Source organism: Marmota flaviventris, chromosome 2 (assembly GCF_047511675.1).
Source record: "Marmota flaviventris isolate mMarFla1 chromosome 2, mMarFla1.hap1, whole genome shotgun sequence".
Classification (NCBI taxonomy): domain Eukaryota; kingdom Metazoa; phylum Chordata; class Mammalia; order Rodentia; family Sciuridae; genus Marmota; species Marmota flaviventris.
Genome location: NC_092499.1, coordinates 197,422,248 through 197,442,041, shown reverse-complemented (window position 1 = coordinate 197,442,041; position 19,794 = coordinate 197,422,248). Strand labels below are relative to the sequence as shown.

General features: G+C 64.3%; 1 protein-coding gene across 1 annotated transcript in view; it reads right to left on the bottom strand.

The window, feature by feature from the left end:
- Prex1 (phosphatidylinositol-3,4,5-trisphosphate dependent Rac exchange factor 1) overlaps positions 1–19,794 on the bottom strand; it is a 139,378-nt gene that overhangs the window by 68,755 nt on the left and 50,829 nt on the right. The window contains exons 2-4 of the mRNA XM_071609007.1: positions 15,015–15,086; positions 12,293–12,415; positions 5,056–5,160 (exon numbers count right to left, since the gene is read on the bottom strand). Coding sequence (XP_071465108.1) covers positions 5,056–5,160; positions 12,293–12,415; positions 15,015–15,086 — 300 coding nt within the window. The remainder of the gene's footprint in view (positions 1–5,055; positions 5,161–12,292; positions 12,416–15,014; positions 15,087–19,794) is intronic.

Sequence of the window (19,794 nt, the reverse complement as noted above, 5' to 3'; positions counted from 1 at the left end):
CTGGCTGGAAGTCTCATAGAACACATCCACTGCCACCACCTCTGGCTGCTTCCAAACGTGGACGCAGAGGCCAGCGGCTGCAGAAGAGACCAAACCGTTGGGAGACCTGAGACGTCACTACCTGGCCCTCTGCAGAGAAGCCGGCTGAGTCCTGGTGAAGGGAGACTTCACCACACACGTACCAGGGGTCAGGGGACAGGGGACAGGGGCCCAGACCGGCCAAATGGCCTCCTTCTGAAGAGCAAGAACTGAGAGGCGCCCTGGCTGGCTCCCAGCTGGAGGGTAGGGACACTTGCCTGTCTGTGGACGTCGGGCCGCCGGGGTCACACGGCCCAGACGAGCACCCCACAGGGCCACGTGGTGACCCCAGAAGCGCACCCCACAGGGCCACGTGGGGAGCCCAGCCGCGCAATCCACACAGCCACGTGGTGACCCCAGAAGCGCACCCCACAGGGCCACGCGGGGAGCCCCAGAAGCACACCCTGGGCAGCAGAGGTTGTGTGCACCACGAGCCCCTCCCCACAGCTAGGGACGTGGGCACTGCTGGCCAGGGCGGGGCCTCCGGGGAGCCCAGCAGGCCCAGGGCTCCAGCCCTGCCCACTGACCACCCTGCACACTGAGACTTGCTCTTCCCGTGTCGCAGCTCGGAGCTCTGGAGTTTGGGAGGTTCAGCCTGTCGACCCAGGTCACCCCATCAGTCACCCCAGGACCAGCGAGCCACAGAGGTGGCACGGAGCAGGCAGCCGACGAGGACCCTGGGCTTGGAACCTCGATGCTGCTTCCCAGCCCCCACCTGGGCTCCCGGGCCAGGACCCCCTCCTCCTGGGTCCCCCTGTAGGCCACCATTCCACACAGCCATCGTCACCCTCTAGGGACTGTCCTCTCCTGGGGGGGAGGGGGCTCCAACCTAAGGCCATTTTTTGGGTGGTGGGAGCCTGAATTATTAACGTCTACAGTGGACGGTCTTGGGTCCCCAAGGCTCACGCCATGCACAGGGGACACAGTGGACAGGCTGCCAGCACTCCTCCCTGAGCGGCTCAGCCCTCCTCTTCCGCACCTCCCCACAGACTGGCAGAGGACAGATCCTGGGACGGGGTCCCCCATCACCCCTTCGCCTGTCCATTCATGGGTGCTGAGCGTGGGCACCGACCCAAGCGCAGGGGACTGCCCAGCAAACAAATGCCCGCATACGGTCAAGGGAAAACAAGGCCAGAGAACGGCTGCCGTGTACCCACATGGCGGCCACCGTGCCTGGCTTCACGCACAGGGAGCCTAGGGACCAGCGGCACCGGGGAAGCCGTGGCACAGACACGGGGCCCAGGCACCCGCGCTGCCCCACCTCCCTGCAGCACCCGCGGTGTCTCCTCCTTGGAGGGGCGGCTCTGCCACCCAGGTCCCTGGTGGCTGAGCCGCTCTGCTCCCGCCACCGTGTCTGCTCTGGCACAGACGGGGACCCGGGCCGCAGCGGGAAGGTGCCAGGCCCACGCTGCCCACACTCAAGCCTTTGTCCTCTGAGCCAGCGCTGGCCACCAGCTGCCCTGGTGACGTCAGTTCCAGGCAGGGGGCAGGGAGCCCGGGCAAGGGCTCTTTCCAACAGACCAGGGCTGGCTGCAGAAGGCCGGTCTCCGTCCAGGACCAAGGCGTCCTCACAGGACCAGCCGGCCACAGCTGCACGGCCCCCTTCATTCACAAGGGAGAGGAGCCTCGCACACACAGTGCCACCCCCCTCTCTCCCGGCCTGGGGAGGACTCTCCAGAATGACCTGGCTCCCCTGAGGTCCCAGAGAGGTCCAGGTGAGGGGGCCACTTCGAGGCCACCCCGGCCCCTCCCTCCCCTCCACACACCACCCGACCCGGCCTCGAATGCCACTGCACACCGCACACTCGGACTGGCTTCGACTCCACCCTCTGGCCCTGGCCGCCTGCCCGACGCCCTGCCTGGACAGCTACTGGACAGCCACAGGACAGCCACAGCCCTTGTCTTTCTCTCTTTTTTGGCACTGGCATTGGACCCAGGGGCGCTTTGTCACTGGGCTACACCCCGGTCCCCTTTTGCACTTTGAGACAGGGTCTCGCTAAGTTGCTGAGGCTGGCCTCACACTCTCCCTCCTGCCTCCGCCTAAGTTGCTGGGGTCAGAGGCGTGGCCACCTCACCTGGCCTGTCACAGCACCTGAACCTGACCCACCCACAGTGGAGTGTGCCCGCCCCCCTCAGCAGGGCCGGCCCTGCCCTGCAGCCCACCTAGCCGCCTTCTCCAGGCCCCAGAGCCAGCACAGGCCTTCACGCTGTGGGGACCCAACTGCTGTCCCCACGGCCCTGTTCTCAGCCACTGCCTCCGGCTCCAGCAGCCCTCAGTGGTTTTGAGTGGTGATCCCCAAAATGCCGTGTCCCCCCAGAACCTTAGGATGGGGCCTGATTTGGAAAACAGGGTCTTGACAGATGTGATCACTATCACAGGTTCTGGGGCACCCTGAATCCATGACTCTGTCCTTACAGGGAGGAGGAGGGCACAGAGGAAAAGCCCCGTGCTGTCCCGCGGCCGCAGCTCATGGGTGGGAGTTGACGAAGTAGCCAGAGCCCAAGCCGATTCGGGAGAGTCCTCAGGGGAAACCGACCTTGGCTGAGAGGGACAGCCAGGGTCGCCCTGGGGCCCAGAGGGCAGACTGAGAGGAGCCTGGGGAACCTCTGCTGAAGGAATGTCCTGACCGTGGGCTCCGCGGTGGCCCGTGGGGGCAGACAGGTGTGGCGCCCACCCCTGCAAGGACACTCACTGTGCTTGAAGCAGCTCAGTAAAAAGGTTTCTCGGGGCTGGGCTGGGGCTCAGGGACAGGGCACTTGTCTAACGTGTGTGAGGCCCTGGGTTTGATTCTCAACGCAGCATATAAATAAATGAAAAAATTAGGCCCATCAGCATCTGCATCTACACACACACACACACACACACACACACACACAGAAAACGAAGTTTCAAAACTCTCAGGCTCTCCAAGGACCAAGTGGCCTGCCGTTGCTGGTTTTCCCTCTCTCTGCCTCCTCCGGCTCTTTGCTCCACTGCCCCTGGCCTTGCTGCTATTCCTCGAGCACACGCCCACCTCAGGGCCTTTGCACCTGCAGCTGGTCTACCTGGAATGCCAGCCTCCAGGTCACCCTGCCCCCTCACTTAACCCACATCTCTGCTTAAACATGAGCTGAGACAGTTTCTCCAAAGACCGACCTAAGACAGCAGCACATCCCAACTCCCTCAAGACACCCCACCCACCCTAGCCTGCTTCACGCCCTCCAGAGAACCTCGTACCCTGTGACCTATCACCTGCATCCCCCCGGTAGGTGGCCCTTGCCTGGCCCTGTTCACTGTGGCAGTCACAGGACTTAGAATGACCCCTGGCAGATCACAGGTGCCAGTAAGAAGCTGATGAACGAACAAACTGTCACCAGTCAGTGGACAAGAAAACTAATGCAGAGGACACTGACGTCCCTGCCTGCCACTCAGTGGGTGCCCGCACATCCCGAGCAGATTCTGTCGTCCCCGAGGCTTCGACACCCGACGACAGGCGCACGACGGCTCTTCTGCAGGTGGCCAAGAGCTGGAGACGGGCGAGGAAGAGACAGATGGCACAGCGCTGGCACCACGCGTCCTCCCCTGCCCGGCAGGCCCGGCCCAGCTGCCGTTGGAAAGAGCATCTGGCCCACCAGGAAGGGGACAGCAGGGACAGAGAGAGAGCAGGCACCAAGGGACAGCAGGGACCGAGGGGGGCTCCTTCCTGCCTCGCAGGCCCCGAGTGGCCAGGGGAATGCTCGGGGGCGGGAGGCTGAGCCGGGAGCTCCCGGGCTGGGCAGTGGGGCGAGGGCAAGGCGGTGCTGCCCAAGGTGGACAGGTGCGGCAGAAAGGTGGCCCCTGCGTCCTGTGCTGCAGGGAGGACCAGCTCTGCAGTCAGCACTGAGTGTTTTATGAACCCAAGTGCAGACACGGGCTGTGGCGGGCACCGGGCAGGAGGGGGACACGTCAGCTCACGCAGGCCACGTGCCTGGGACAGAAGGAAACAGCCACCACCTGCCCCCCAGACGCTGTCCGGGCCCAGGCCAGGCCAGACCCCCTGGCCCCAGGGGCGAATGTTCTGAACCAGAATCCTGGAGACGCGCTGGGGAGACTGTGCCCGGGACTCTGTGATGACGTGGCCCGCTCCCTGGGGGCCCGGTGCGCAGCCCCCACAACGCTCCAGGTCTGAACTCGCTGCAGCTGATTAAAGCCAGCTTGCAGGCTGGGTGGGGCTCAGGGGCAGAGCGCTTGCCTGGCAGGTGTGAGGCCCGGGGTTCGATTCTCAGCACCAAAAAATATGAATGAGATAAAGGTCCATTGACAACTGAAAATAAAATAAAATAAACGGCACAGGAGGGCATCACTGAAGGGAGAGAGGACTGAGAGGCAAAAGACCTGGACTGGACCTCTGATGAGCTAAGTCACCTTTCAAGTATGAACTTTAGAAAGTCACTTAGTATTGTGGGATCAGAGAAGTCCCCATGAAGACAACGCAGAGAAGAGTGGAGTCTGTGTCTTGACCACATCCTGGCGAGGAGATCTGAGCACCTGGGCTCAGCTGTGCCTGAAGCCCCTCAGGTCTTGACCTCCTTAGAAAACCGCACAGGTGAACTCGTTATTTTTCTTGTTACTTTGCTTAGCCAATTTTACTTAGATTTTCTTTCAATTATAAGCAAATAACCCTAATGATACCCATGATACTACTAATATTATTCTACGATGTCATTACCATTATTAACTATGACTGCCGCCATTTTTATTGGGAACTGGCAGAGCTGACCGCCTGCGGCCTGATTTTGCAAATGAAGTTTTATTGGAACAGCGTCAGGCTCATCCCCTTCCATGTTGTTTATGGCACCTCAGTATTTATGGCCACTGAGCATGAGCCGAGTCTTGACGGGACCTCTGGGATGGACAAGGCCTCCCACTGGCCATGAGAAGAGCCTCCCATGCCCACCCCACCCAGGAGCCCCCCTGGGACTGGGGACGGCGCCGGGGACAGCGCGGGGCACACTCACCAGGAGGAAGGCGCGGGCGGCGGGGGCCTTGTTGAGCTCCACCAGCAGCCGCAGGGCCTTCTCGTGGTTGCTGCAGTACTCCTCGTAGACGCAGAACTTGTCCTTCTGCAAGGCAAGGACACCGCCTGAGGGCGCAGGCCAGGAGGGAGGCGCCGGGTGTGCCGCGCTGGCCAGGAGCCTACAGGTCAGCACTGCGGGGACGGGACGAGAGCCACGCGGGACCCCGGGGGATGCGGCTCCCGCCGGCCCCAGTCCTGCACCCAGCAGTCCCTCGGGAAGGCTCAGCCCCGGGGTCGGGAACAGACAGAGCGCGGGCCTGGCCCCGGGGGTGAACTCGGGCAGGCCCCCTGGCCCTGCGCCTCAGTCTCCCCAACAGGAAGGGGCACTGACCAGGGCAGGGAGGCATCATCTGGGGGAGCTCGGTGATCTCCAGACGCCCCTGGGCCCCCCTGGATTCTGTGCAGCACAGAGGTCCCCTGGTCACCAGGTCGGTGCCCGTGCGTCTGGTTTCCAGAACTGGGAGGGGCACCCAGGATGCGTCTGTGCGGGCGCCGTGCAGGGCGCCGCGTGTCGGTTCCGAAGCCCACCCTCCTGCTTGGTGTCCTGGTGCCCGGCCCTCCCCTGGGAGGAGGCCTGGGGCCCGTCTGGAACCTGGACGGGCTGCAGACGCCTCCCCCTCCCTGAGCGTCTTGGGGTCTCTGGCCCACCCCAGCCCCGGGCTCTGCCACCGTCCTCCCAGTGGCCTCAGGACATGCTCTTGGGGGCCTGGCGGGTCCCAGAGCCTCTGGGACTGGCGGCTCAGTGGAGGGCTTCCTGCTTACGGAGGCACCCCAGGCTCTCAGGACGGCCATGCTGCTCTCCCTCCCTCCACACAGCCCCGCGTGGACCCGGGGACACAGGGGAAAGCCAAGGGCAGGCCTCTGGCCCCGGGGTCTCCAAGCTCCGGACACAGCAGAACCAGGACGCAGCGGCCCTGAGCCCCGTGCCAGCTCCAGCCCCCAGCGTGGGGCAGGGCCGAGAGCCGAGGCCAACACCCAGGTACGTGCAGGCCACAGACCCAGACTGGGCACTGCGGCAGGACGCTGTGAAGCCCCCGCACACCCCCTAGGCAGAGCAGCTCCCCCTCCGCGGCACGGTGTCCCATAAGAGGACACAGCAGAGCCCGGCCCTCGGCCGCTGCAGGACTGGACAACACACGTAGAACGAGCAGGGGGTCCCGGCCACAGGGAGCGCCTCTGAACACTCCACAAGCACAGCCACAACCAGGGCCAATGGACAAACAGGTCGTCAGTGAGACACCACACGGTCAACGTCACCGTCAGGCACAGGCACAGACACGGGCACGCAGCGCACACCCAGGGACCGTCGATGACCTGAGGCCAAAGGCTCCGTCACACCCTCACGGCGGTGCAGAGACCCACCGAGCCACAGAGCCACCGCCTCGCCCGGCCTGCGCAGCCCCAAGCCCTGCAATACCACGGGCAGGAAGAGGGCCGGCCCCCGCAGTGCCCAGGCTGACCGACCCTGTGTCCACTGGCCTCAAATGAGCCCCAAGGCAGGAGAATCCCGAGTTGGAGGTCAGCCTTGGCAACTCGGCAAGACTCTCAAAAAAGCAAAACATGGGCCGGGGGCGGTGGCCTGCGCCTGTCATCCCAGCAGCTCAGGAGGCTGGGGCAGGAGGATCGCGAGTTCCAAGCCAGCCTCAGCGATTTAGCGAGGCCCTGAGCAACTCAGTGAGACCCTGACTCTAATAAAACACAAAACAGGGCTGGGGACGCGGCTCAGTGGCCGAGTGCCACCGAGTTCAATCCCTGGTACCAAAAAAAAAGTAAAAAGGGCTGGGGTGCATCATCCTGCGTGTCACCGTCACCAGTGTTACTTCAGGAAATTCATCATCCCCCAGTGAACCGATGTGGGGCAGGGCAGTGGGCGGGCAGTGGGCGGGCAGACTCTGATGGCTAACTCGGCACTTTCTGAGAGGCAGAGTCGGGAGGAAGTGGCTGGGCAGACAGACATGAGGCCTGGGGAGGCCGGGGAAGAAGCGGGCAGACGGAGGCTGCGGGCCTGGACCACATGCTGACATCTCAGCCGTGCACCGTCCATCTGTCCACCTCCCCCAGGCCCGGAGGCCACGAGCCCCCCAGGGGCAGGCCTACACCTGCTGCGGCCCCTGCTGAGCAGCAGTGGAGACCCATGAGCCGGGCAGAGAGCAGGCATCACGGTGTTTGATGAGTGAAAACAGGAAAGCAGGAGGAACTGAGAGAGGCCTGTGGCTCCCCAACCAGCTCCACCTTCTGCCCAGACTGGCCCACCTCCCCCAGGCATGAGAGGTGAGCATGTGACCAGGCCTAGCTGGTCAGAGCTGCCTGTCCTGGCAACAGCGGCCATGTGGCTAGGCTGGGCCAATGGACACTCTCCAGGGCCCCTGGTGCAATTACTAGAAAGAGAAGCTCTGACTGAACTGTTGCTGCTAAGGTGACAGCGGCAGCCCAGAGCCGCCAAGGACCACCTTGGACACCACGGGAGGCATGCACCTGCCCACCACCACTGCTCTCCTCCAAGAACAGAACCAACACACGGATGGAGAGAAAGCAGGTCCTGAAATGTCATATGGGCTCCTGGATGCAGCTATGCCTGAAGCCAGCACACCTCCCTGAACACTCTATTTATGTTTGCCAAAAGAAGTTCCTGTCTACACCTATCCGAGTTGGTGTACTTGGTTTACAATGAAGACAGTCCTGACTTGGGTACATCTTCAAAGAGAGGAGAAGTGAAACACACAGACCCGAGATCAAGTTCAGTAAAGTGACAGTCTCCCCGTCTACCTCCACTGGTACCACGATGGGGCCAGGCCAGCCAGCAGGGACGAGTCTGTTTATTCTCACACGTCCCCCCAGTCGATGGGCAGTGCTGGCTGGAACGTTGCTGGTGGACTCTGGAGCCCAGGGAGCCGAGGGACCGTGTGCAGCACCCCATCGTGACGGCTGCCACGGCTGCTCAGAGAGCCGCGAGCGCCTGGCACTGTCCCTCAGCCCGCGGAGAAGCAGGGCCGGGCCCGAGCTGGAAAGCTGCTGCAGCTAACCACAACAGCCCCTCGAAAGCCCGCCAGTCCAGCACCCCGTGTCCTTCCACGGAGCCTGACCAGGTGCCCCGGGCCCGGGGCCCTGCGGATCTGGAAGTGCTGCTTGGGACTCTGTTCCGCTCTCCCAGGGCCCCTCGTGGGCTCCAGGTGACACACAGTTCCGTGCCCAGGTGTGGTGGTGGGTCTGGGGTGTAAAGGCCACGTGGACAACCTCCAGCTGGGGACAGCCAGGGGAGGGGAGCTGTCCCCCAGGGAGGGCACCAGGATGGCAGCTGTGAGCTGTCCCCCAGGGAGGGCACCGGGATGGCAGCTGTGAGCTATCCCCCAGGGAGGGCACCGGGATGGCAGCTGTGAGCTGTCCCCCAGGGAGGGCACCGGGATGGCAGCTGTGAGCTGTCCCCCAGGGAGGGCACCGGGATGGCAGTTATGAGCTGTCCCCCAGGGAGGGCACCAGGATGGCAGCTGTGGCTGCTGCTGCCCACAGTGTTCAGGGGGTGACCATCTGCTCCAAGCCACTCAAGTCTGAGGCTCGAGGAGGGAGCAGCGGGCTGTGGACCCCCCCCAGAGGAGGGGCCAGGGTCCTGGGGGCAGGGTCACGGGGTGGGGGTCACTCTGCAGGTCTCCTTGGCCTGCCACGCCCTATCAGGGGGAGGCCGCTTCCTCCTGAGCCAGAGACGCCCAGTGGAGTCCTGCCATGGGGACAAGACCCGGGCTCCCTGCCTCGGCCACAAAGCCCTGGGGGACCTGACCCCAGGACGCCCCACTCCAGCCACCAGGCTCCCAGCTGCAGGGCCTCCCTCCCCGCCCCCACTCAGGCGTCTGCCTTCCCTCGCTCCTCTCAATCTGGAACACCACCCCTCAGGAAGGCTGTCCCTGCCAGCCAGAACGCAGGACGCACAGCCGCACCTGACCTCAGGGGCTCACAGGTAAGTGCTGACTGAAGTGCACCACGCACTGACCAGCCGACGCGCAAGGCATGTTCTGTGGTGCCCTGAACGTCCCCATGGCCCGGGGAACTGCGTTTGTGTTTGCAAAGTCTAGCGACCCCGACCCCAGCCTCCTGATTCAAGGGGGGTCAGCCTCTCCTGGCCACATCTGCATGGCCATCTGAATGGCCTGTTAATGCGCCCTCAGCTCTCGGCCCCTGAGCCTCCTGGCAGCCAAGAACAAGTCCGTCTCATCCAGGCCAGACACCCAGAGTGGGCACAGTGCCCGGTGGCCGGCAGGTGCCTGCTGTGCGTCTCAGGAGACGTGGAAAACCGACTGCAGAAGCCCTAACCCAGCCCTGAGGCTCCGCGGCTCTGAAAGCTGGCCTGTGCCCGCTCTCCCTGGGCCTCGGTTTCCTCACCTAGAAACAGGTCGTTACCGCACCTGCCCTTCAGGGCTGTTGGGAAGTTTTAATGAGCTAATGTGCCAACTACTCAGCACAGCACCCAGCACAAAGAAAGGGCCGCTCAGTGCTCATCCGTGATGGACTCAGGAGTTAGTGGCCAGGCTGGCGGGTAAGGAGGTGAGGGCATCTCCCCACCCCCTGGCCAGGGCTGGCACCGGGCGGGTCTGGGAGCCGGGCCCCTCCTCTCTGGACAGCCCGTCTGGAGTTCTGTTCCACCCGAGCCGTGCCCTCCCCACCCCGAGGCTGGCCTTGCAGAGGGGACCGGGGGCCTGGGGCACGGCCCCCCTGCGGAGGCTGCTGTGCTGTGCCAGGCAGCCCCCACCCTTGAGGGCAGAGGCACGTCCCCCCCAGAGGGGGGTGGTGGCAGCCGAGTCCCCTCCAGGCCACAGACAGCCCTGGGCATGAGGCTGACGCCCGTCCCTCGCCCGGTCACGTGGGGAGGCCGGCAACCTTGATGCACCTGGGCACAACCTGAGGCCTCGTCCCAGGGCCTCTGGATCTGCTGAGGCCGTGGGAGCTGGAGCAGCCTCGCCCTGGGCCACTGCCCGGGCCACCTACACGTGACTCTCCAGCTTCCAGAACAGTCCACAGGCCACTTTCAAAACCCCAGCCGCCCCGGCACGGGAAGAGGGGGCGAGGGCTCCTCATTTTAAATTGAAAATATGATTTAGAACTGAAAACACCGACTCAGGCCGAGAAGGCCGGCTCCCTCCCAGGATCCAATTAGTCAAGGAGGCCCTGGGTGGGCCCGGGCAGGTTCCCACCGTCCCCGGGACTCCACCTGGGGACGCAGGGCGCAGGCCTGCGGCTGAGGGTGTGGGCAGGCCCCGCAGATGTGGTGCTGGGCTCCGATCCCGCAGGTGTCACAGCAAGAGCCACCCACTTCCCGTTCCCAGGGACGGTGCTCACCTCCCCTTTAAGTCTTTACCTGCCTCATCCTCAAAGAACAACCCGGGGCTCGGGGAAGGGCAAACACGGCCACGTCACTGGGACCGGTGGCCTGGGGCTCTGGCCCAGCCACTCGACACTTGCAGGTCTGACCTGGCTCCTGCTTCCTTAAGGGCAGCGGGAAGGGCTGACAGAGAAGGGGCCCGAGGGCTCTCACACCCTGAGACCCCGTGGGAAGGGGCTGGAATGTTCCAGAACAGCGAGGAGCCAGTGTGGCCGGTCAGGGAGGGCCCTGCGCGGTGTGGGGACTCCATCTAGGAGAGGGGCAAGGAGGCCGGGGGCGCCAAGGGACCCCGTCTTGGCCCTGAGCGTCCGTCCCAGCCTGGGGCGTCCGTCCTGGCTCAGGGTGTCTGTCCCAGCCCTGGGCACCCGTCCTCCTGTCTGGGGCTCACAGCAGCTTTGTCAGGCGGAAGGACGGGCCTCTGAGGCTGGGGACTCCTGTGAAATCCCCGAGCGCCTGGGTGTGGCCCAGCAGCCCGCAGCCTGGGGACTCTGCAGCTGCGCCCCAGAGAAGCTCAGGAGAGACTCCAGGGAACAGAGACCCCGCGATCACAGCGACAGGACACAGTGACACCCCGAGCCTGACATGGGTGAGGACACACTGCCTTGGCCACCTCTCTCAACCACCTGCACGGCAGTGTTACCGCCCCGGGGGACAGAGGGGGACACAGGCAGTGAGAGGCGAAGTCTCGAGGGCCACAGAGCAGGGAGGCAGCAGGGCCAGGCTGCGGCCAGGCAGCCGACTCAGCTGGACCCCACAGCCCCGCGCACTGCGTCCTGGGTGCCAGGAGGGCTCCACACACCACCACAGCTGGCGAGCAGGCCCTCGGCCAGCACCGGTCTCACAGGACTCCACGGGGGTCTGGGCAGGGCGGGCAGGGTGCCACGCGCACTCCCTCCTCCCTTCCCAGGAATCCCAGGGAGTGACGGGGGAGGGCAGCTGAGCGCCCCAGCAGGGACCTGAGGGTCCCTGTGAGCCCTCAGTGTGGGCAGGAGACCGGGCAGGAGACGAGCCCCACACGCACCTGCGGACCCGCCCCCATTCCTGCTAACGTCAGCTACTCCATTCTCAGCCGCGCCATCATGTCACAGCCAAGCCCAATGCCACCTCCTCCAATGCCCTCCCACAGCTACCACTCACGGGACACGGGCTCAGGGCTGGCCAGCTCCCAGGGCTTCACCTCAAGTGACTCCTCCCTGCGCCCCCAGCCTGGGCAGCAGGACCCTCGCTCCCTGTGCTGGACAGCGGAAGGCGGAGGCCTCAGTGTGCGCTGACACCACAGTCCCTGGCTGGTCAGCACTGAACAGGGACGTGAGCCTCGGCTGCTGGCCCCAGAGGGACGAGCCCTACTTGCTTTCCCCAGAAGGTGCCGCAGCCCTGCACGCCACGTACCACAGCACACAGAACGGCGTATGGAGAGCTGAGCCTGTGGCTGCCCAGCCCCACAGTGCCCAGGAGGACAGCCCAGCCTCTCTGATCTGTGGCCCAAGCAGCACTGGGCATCTGGTGCCCTCCTGGCCAGTGGGTGGCCAAGCCTGGTTCAAACCCGGTGTGTCTGGGCCAGTTGTGCTCTCGGCCGCTGGCTGCCGCTGTTGGTCCCTCTGTGGCAGAGGGGCTCTCAGCCAGCTGGTCATGGGACCCCAGGGCACAGCCACTCAGCAAGAGGCCACAGCCCTCAGGAAGTAGAGAGGGGCCACCCGCTGCCCACTGTGCCTGGGAGGAGCAGCCCACCACGGCCCACCTCCCAGACGGGCCTGCAGGGGCGCTGGGCAGGGTCCGCGCTGGGCCGGGTCCGCGCTGGGCAGGTACTCACGAATCTGAGGAACACGTTGCCGAGCTCGTGCTGAGACTGCGGCTCCGGGTGCAGGCAGCACTCCAGGGCGGCCAGGAAGTCCTTGTGCACCTCCAGGATGTCCTCGATGTTGGAGAAGAGGATCTGCGAGCAAGCAGAGGCCCCCGCGTCAGCAGGGCCCAGGGCAAGCCACGCGCCTGAGGAGACGGCGCTCCGGACACCGGAGCCTGCAGGGAGACGGGAGCTCCCCCGCGGGCCCGGCCGTCCCGAGAAGGTGGGCGCGAGCAGGCAGCCTGTGTGGATGGGCAGAGACCGGCCCAGAGCTAAGGTCGTCATGGTCATCATGGTCATGTCACGGTCACGTCATGTCAGCCAGCTCACCCCCAGCCTGCAGGTGAGGGACCAGCACCCCAGCGCCATGTGCCAGCAAGCCCCAGGGACAAGGGTACCACCCTGGCACGTCACACCCACATGCCAGTGCGCGCCAGCCCCAGGACTGAGCTGCACGTGTCCACACCAACACGGGGAGGAAACGCGGTCTGGGGGTCTGGAACCTGCCGTGCAGACACCCCACGTGGGGCCGCCTGCTCCGTCACCTCCACCCAGAGGTTCAAATGCAACCTGACCCAGTAATTCCACACTGTAGAATGTAGCCTTTCAGTCATTTCCAGCTAGAGGGACTTTTGCCCCCACGAGACAGACATCTGGCACGTCTGGGGACGTTTCAGGCTGTCACAGACTGTGGGACAGAGAGGAGAGTGCTACTGGTGTTTGCAGTCACAGACCAGGCATGCCACTGTGGGGCACAGAACAGAGATGTTCAGGCACCAGTGTCCACAGTGCCCAGATGGGAGTCTGGGGGTTCAGCCAAGTGACGGTGCTGCAGCCTCACTGGCATTAACAAAAAATTGGGAACAGATATCCACCTGCAGGAACCAGTTAATCACATTATAGTAAGATACATTCCACAGGCAGGAATACTATGCACCTGGAAAAAGAACCTGTGGATACATACACACACAGAATCCCATCGTATCCTCATATAGATTTTAAGTGTGTGGCAGGGAGGGGAATCCAGGTGCCGAACAGGTTCCATTAGGGGCCTGTTTGTGTAAAACAGAACCAAAAATGGCCCCTCCTATCTATGCTGGCGGGAACAGAGACTTTTTAGATGGTGATATAAACTGGCAACTGTAGAGGTCTCCGGAAAGGACCAGGAAAGATCTTTCTGATCTAAACTCCACAAGTTCCATTTTCCTTCTGTTTATTGCACAAGTGTCTGTGTCAGTTTAAGTGCTGAGCAAGCAAGGTGCTCCCTCGGCTCAAACGCCAGCGCGGAAATGAGCACACGCACAGTCTTGCTCCCTCCGGCATTTTCTGAGCACCTACTGTGTGCCGGGCTCAGAGGCCCAGAGGATACGGCAGGGAGCAGACGAGTCCCACCCCCATGGTGGGGGTGCCCGGGGCGCCCGTCACAGGAAGTGGCTGTGGCAGCCCCAGCCTGCAGTGCCGGGTCCCTCCAGCATGTCCGCTCACGGGCTGACCCCACTCCTAAGGCCCTCGGTGACTGTAAGGAAGGGCAGGAGCGTGAACCCAAAGGAAATGAGAAACGTCCACCCGAAAGCCGCCTGCACAGTCACGACAGCCAGCAACTGCAAACACCCAACCTGGAGGAGGGCTGTGTGAAGTATTACAGAGCCATGAAAAATCACGGGCCCCACACAGAACAAGGGCAGCTCCCAGAAGAAGTGAAGGCAAGACCTGGACCCGAAAGGACAGGTGACGCCGACCGATGGCGTCAGGAGCCAGTGTGCACTCTGAGAGGGAGGACTGTGTAGAGGGACAAGGACGCTCCTGCCTTCGTCTGGGCCGGTGGCACACACCCCTGGGCACCCGGCATCTGGGCTTCACTGCAGGGCGGTTCACCCTCACGGAGAGCAAGGGTCTTAACGCTCGACCTGCCACGATCTCTGAGACGGGACTTGAAGTCACCACAGCGTGCCACAGACAGACCCAACCCCCGCAGTGCTCAGCAACGTGTGCCGAGGGAGCAGGCGAAGGAGGGGACCTGGAGAGGGACCCCAACACTCCCCCCAGCCGTCCCCGGGCCACCGTAAGCCTCAGCTTTCCTAGGCACAATGTGATCTCAGAGCCATCGAGGTCCCCGTCCAGTCGAGCAGGGACACCTGGAGGGGGCGGGCATCTTCCTTGGCCACGTGGCTGGGACCTCAGATGCCCACGGTCCCCTCAGACCAGGGCCTTCACAGTCCCAGGGACTGGGCAGCGGCTTCCCAGAGAGCAAGGTCACATCAGAGCCAGGCCCAGCAGGAGGCCCGCCTGGGAGGCCCGGTGCGCACACAGAAGGCCATTGATCTCCTCCTCAGCCTCCTGAGCCTCTGCCAAGACAGAGCTGCCTGACCACTCCCCGGCCCCTGACCCCGCTGCCCAGCCCGGGCAGGAGGCAGCTGCAGGAGCCGGGCTCCCAGGGCCCTTGGGAAAGGACTTTCCGCTGGTCGGAGCCGGCGCCAGACCCTGGCAGCTGGGAGACGGGGGCCGCGGGGCCAGGGAGGGTCCCGCACTGGAGCAGAACCGAGCCAGCCGCTCACGGGCCCGGGAGTCCTCCAGGGACATGAGAGAAGGCTGGGAGCACCAAGCCAGGGCCAGCAGGTGACCTGCCCTCCCAGCATGGCCCAGCAGCAGGGCCCTCCACGGGGCGGGGAGGGGGGGCAGCTCTGCGTCCCACCTTGACGTTCTCGTCCGTGAGCCCCTTCTCCACGGAGTCCGCCGCGTTCTGCCGGATGCGGTGCAGGAAGGCCTGTGGAGAGAGCGACAGTCAGCGCCCGGGAGGGACGGGCTGACCCCCCAGGGCCCGCGAGGCAATGGTCCAGGGACAGGGACGCCCTGCTGACACCCGAGCCAGGGACGCCCCTCACCCTGCGCCAGCTGCACCTCCTTGGGGGCCTGAAGAGACCCAAGAGAATGACACGGGCCAGCTCCCCCCCTCACTGCCACCCACAGTCCCCGGCGGGTGACAATTCACCTCTCCTAACGTCTCATCCTTTTTTTCCTAAGCAACTTAACCCTCAAACTTTAACACATTCGCACGGCTCAGAAGTCAGGAGTACAAGCCCGAAAACAGGAAAAGGCTCTTTCCCAGCCGGCCCACCCCATGTCCCCACCGCCACCCAAGCGTCCTCCGCCACCGCCCCCGCATCCCCACCGCCACCACCGCCACCTGCCCGCTGCCCCCACGTCCCACTCCCGCGTCCTGCCCCTGCCACCCCCATTAATCTCAGCCAGGGGCTTCTCAGGGCCTCCAGAGTCTGCGAGCCCCACGTGCACAGGTGCATATAGGGTGGGCCGGGTGCACAGGGGGCGGGCAGGTGCGTGCATGATGGGCCAGGTGCACGGGGTGTGCACACAGCAACTCTCGCATCTGCTCCTTCTACCCCCAGGAGAGAGCAGCAGTGTGCACAGGATGGCGACGGGCAGGCACACCCATCCCTTGCCTGGAGCACCCACCCCTCGCTGGAGCACCCTCCATCCTCAGACAGGGCCCCTCGTCCTCCCGTGTGGGTGGACCACGGTCCTTCTGCAGCACTGTTCCGGGGCTCAGCACAGAGAAATCGCCTCCTCCTCCGTGAGGCGCAATGTCTGATGACTAAAAGAAGGGACGGGGACAAGCAGGCACAAGCCCACCTGAAGGAGCTGCCCCCTGTCCGCTCCTAGAGGGAGCAGTCGGGAGGCAGAGGCTCAGGGCCCCCGGGTGTTCTGGTTGCTCTATTCTGTTTTGCTTTTCCTGGGGAGTGAGCCCAGGAGGGCCCCTCCCCGAGCCCTTTCTTGTTTTCGCTTTGAGACAGGGTCTCACGGAGTTGCTTAGGGTCTCACTGCGTTGCTGAGGCTGGCCTCAAACCTGCGATCCTCCTGCCTGGGGCTCCTGAGTCTCTGGGACCCCAGGTCTGCGCCAGGGCACCCAGCTGCCATCTGGATACCTTATAGCTGAGCCTCCCAGCTCGGGGTGTGGGGGAGAGGGGTGCCGTGTGCCATTTAGAGGTGAACCTGGCCTGGCCCTGGGGGTGTGTGGGACAGAGCCAGCAGGGAGGGGCTGAAGGTGGGGAGGGAGGGGTCGAGGTGGCCCCTAAGGAGAACAGGGCTGTCACCAGCGACCTGCGCCTGCTCGCCCCGGCTCAGCACTGGGCCTGGGCCGGGTTAACCAGACAACAGTCCCACGGAGACCCGGGAGAGGGAGTCCAAGGACTTGTGCCACCCCAGGCCACCGTGAGCTGAGCGGGCCTGGCAGCTGGTCACAGCCCATGGGGCCCAGAGGGAACCACCCCAGCGAACAGGGGCCTCCTGTCACCGAGCCCAGCTGCAGGTTCACCGCGAGCGGGCCCATCCCACCACACCGTCGACAGGGACCCTACGCGTGCTGGGAAAGATGGCGGGGACAGGCCACCACAGAGCTGGGGTCAGGGAGGCAGAAGGGAGGCTGGCCTCCACATTCAGCTGTCGGATCCTTTCCCATCACGCAGGTGACGACCACGGGGCCACCGCAAGCCCAGCCACCACCCAGACTCAGGCTTGAGAGGACGAGCGGCTGGGGTCCCACTCGCGGCCTCTGCGTCCCCGTCCAGGCGCAGTGCAGAGGGCTGTGGTCCACCTTTGGCTGACACCCTGGGGTGTATGTCCCCCACCTGGGCCCCCTCCAGTGGCTCTCCTCGGGTAACCTGGGCACACGAGGAGCACCTCCCACCCACCCCGCCTCCTTCCTCTCCCAGCGCCCCACCCAGTCACTGCCCCTCTGCCTCCGGGGCTCCAGCCACACCCCGCCGTCCTCACCCCCTCTCTTTCAGGTCCATTTCCAGTCCATGTGCAAACACCACCGGCCTCCCCTGGGAAAGCCCACCGCCTCTCCCACCTCACAGCCGGCCCCCAGCCCAGGCCACCGCATCCCCACCTGGACTAACGCAATCACCTCTGCCCTGGTCCCCCTCACCTTCCCGAGAGTCTAGTCCACACACAGAGACAGAGAGGTCCTTCTAAACGCATAAACCAGCTCTTGTCACCCACAGCTCAAAACTTCCATGACTTCCACAGGAGGACATCCAAACCCTCCAGGGCCATAAGGCCCCCAAGCCCTCTGACCCCGCCTTCCAGCACTCCATCCTCCCACACTTCAGGAATCTTCAGCCAAACCTATTATTCCTGCCTCAGGACCTTTGCACATGTCTTACCTGCTAGCAGGCTGCTCTTAGCAATCCACCCTGAGCAGGCTCCTTCTTACCCATCAGGCCCTGCTCAAATGTCTCCTCCTCAAAGGGGCCCTCCTGCCTTCATGCTCTCATCACCTTCCCATTTGACAGCTGAGAAAACTGAGGGGAAGTGTCTACACTTGCTCCTCAGGGACAGGCCAAGCTTAAGAAGGGAGCATGGCTCCAACGGAAGAGGTCAGGTTTGGAAACCCGCGGGTCTCCCTCCTTCCTGTGTGTGACCTCAGGAAAGTGTACGGCTTCTCTGAATCTTAGATTCCGCTTCCCAAGTGTGAGAGCCTGGTGACACCGCGGGGACTTTCACAGGTAACAGGACAGAGTGGGTGGGAGTGGGCGGGAGCTCCGGGGAGCAGGGGCCAGGGGCCAGGAGAGGGCCGGGCACCAGCAGGCTGGGGGACCACAGGAAGTGGGAAGTGCCTGGCGGGACAGGCCCCGACACCTGCTGGCTGGCCTTTGAAAGGACAGCAAGGGAGGGGACGGACAGAACTCCTAGAGGATGTGTGGACCGGGCTGGGCGCCCACAGGAAGCCAGTCCCCAGGCCCAGGGACAAAGCACCTGCCCAGTGCGCAGACGCAGCTGTCCTGCAGGACCAGGGAGTGGCTGGCCTAGATGGGCTTCCTGTCCCCATTTCTTCACAGGAGCTCAGCCACCACATGGTGCTGGGACAATGGGAGCTCGGGCCACCCACTGAGAAGCTTCAAAGAAGCCGCTGGTGGCACAAGGAGCAGCTCTGACCTGAAAGAATGGCAGGCCCCGCTGGCTCTGCCCAGCCCGCGGCCAAGGCACAGGGACCTTCCAGGCGGCAGGAACGTCCTCTGAACGCTGGCGGGAGATGAAGTGGGGCCCTCTCCCAGAGGTCTCCAGGGAGGCTCTGCCTGGACCACTGCCCCTCTTCCCAGTGTCCTCTCCCAACGTCGGCGACGAGAGACAGAAGGGACAGAAACCTCGCGCCCACCCGCGCCCACCGCCCGGCGCTGGCAACCCCTAACTGGGCCGGGTTTGCCCAGGGCCACTGACACAGGGGAAGGGGCGGCCCTCGGGTGCAGGAGCCTCCCGCCTCGTCCGCATGGGGACAGTGTACGCCAAGCCCGGCAGCGAGCACCCTGGACAGGCCCACCTGGCCCAGCTGCCCTGCGATATCAGGCCCCCAGGAGAGGGGACAGCAGGCCCTGGGCAGAGGGGACCCTGCCCCCGGCAGGTGCACAGGGCGGTGAGGTGCTCGAGGAGGGCGAGAGCCACAGAGGGACCCCACCAGGCACAGCCCAGCGCCTCCTGCAGTTCCTGGGCCCCACTGTGTGCCAGGCCCCACTCGTGGCCCAGAGGGTCCAGCTGTCACACTGAAGCTGGGGCGAGGTCCCCGCCCTCCGGGAGCTTCCAGGATCCACTCCCCTGGGAGGGTGGCAGGTCTCCCGCCTTCCCCACCTTTGGGAAGAACCCAGGCTGCTGTTTGTCCAGGTGTCCGGCAGGGTGGCGCTCCGGTGGCCCCAGAAACTGCTGGGCAGCACCTTCCAGCTGGCTGCTCCCTCCCGGCAAACCACTGTCCCCACGTCAGCCCAGGAAGTGGTCCCTGGGGAAGCCACACACAACCAACCTGGGGCTCACCGCGTGGTACTTAAAACGGTGATGCCACCACTCTCACACGCTTAGGCTGTTTCTTATGTCCTCGCTGTCACAGGGCTTGATGGACCTGGTGCAGGGCGGCTGCTTCCGGGCTCCCCTTGGGGACGCGGGGCCTTGCTGGGTCAGGGTGCCAGCTTCTCGAGGTGTGACGCGCTGGCTAATGATCAGGGACACCATCATCTTGACTAGTTAGTGCCAATGGCCTGCGTCCAGCCGGCAGTGGGAGGGCTCCAGCAGCACCCCTTGGAGAGGGCCACAGCGTCAGCCGTTCACGCAGCACGCGTCCAACAGGACCTGCCAGGGCCACCGTAAGCTCACTTCACCCCCAACGGGTTGGTCTCGTCCGCGTCCCAGGGCGTGAGCCACCTGGGAGGGCTCCAGCCAGAAGCCAGCAGGGCAGCACCTGGACCCAGGACTGTCCGACTCCTGCTGCCGAGGGAGGAGGGGACCCGAGAGCTGCTCAGTGGACGCTGACCCCGGGTCTCCGTGGTCCCCAGAGCCTGGGACGGAGCGGGAAGACCTGGCAGGATTGACTGGTGGTGCCTGCCAGGCTGGGGGCACCGGAGCCCCAGCCCCAGCGGCTGCCTCACCTGAGGCCCAAGGTGAGCTGGCGACCCACAGGATCACACAGG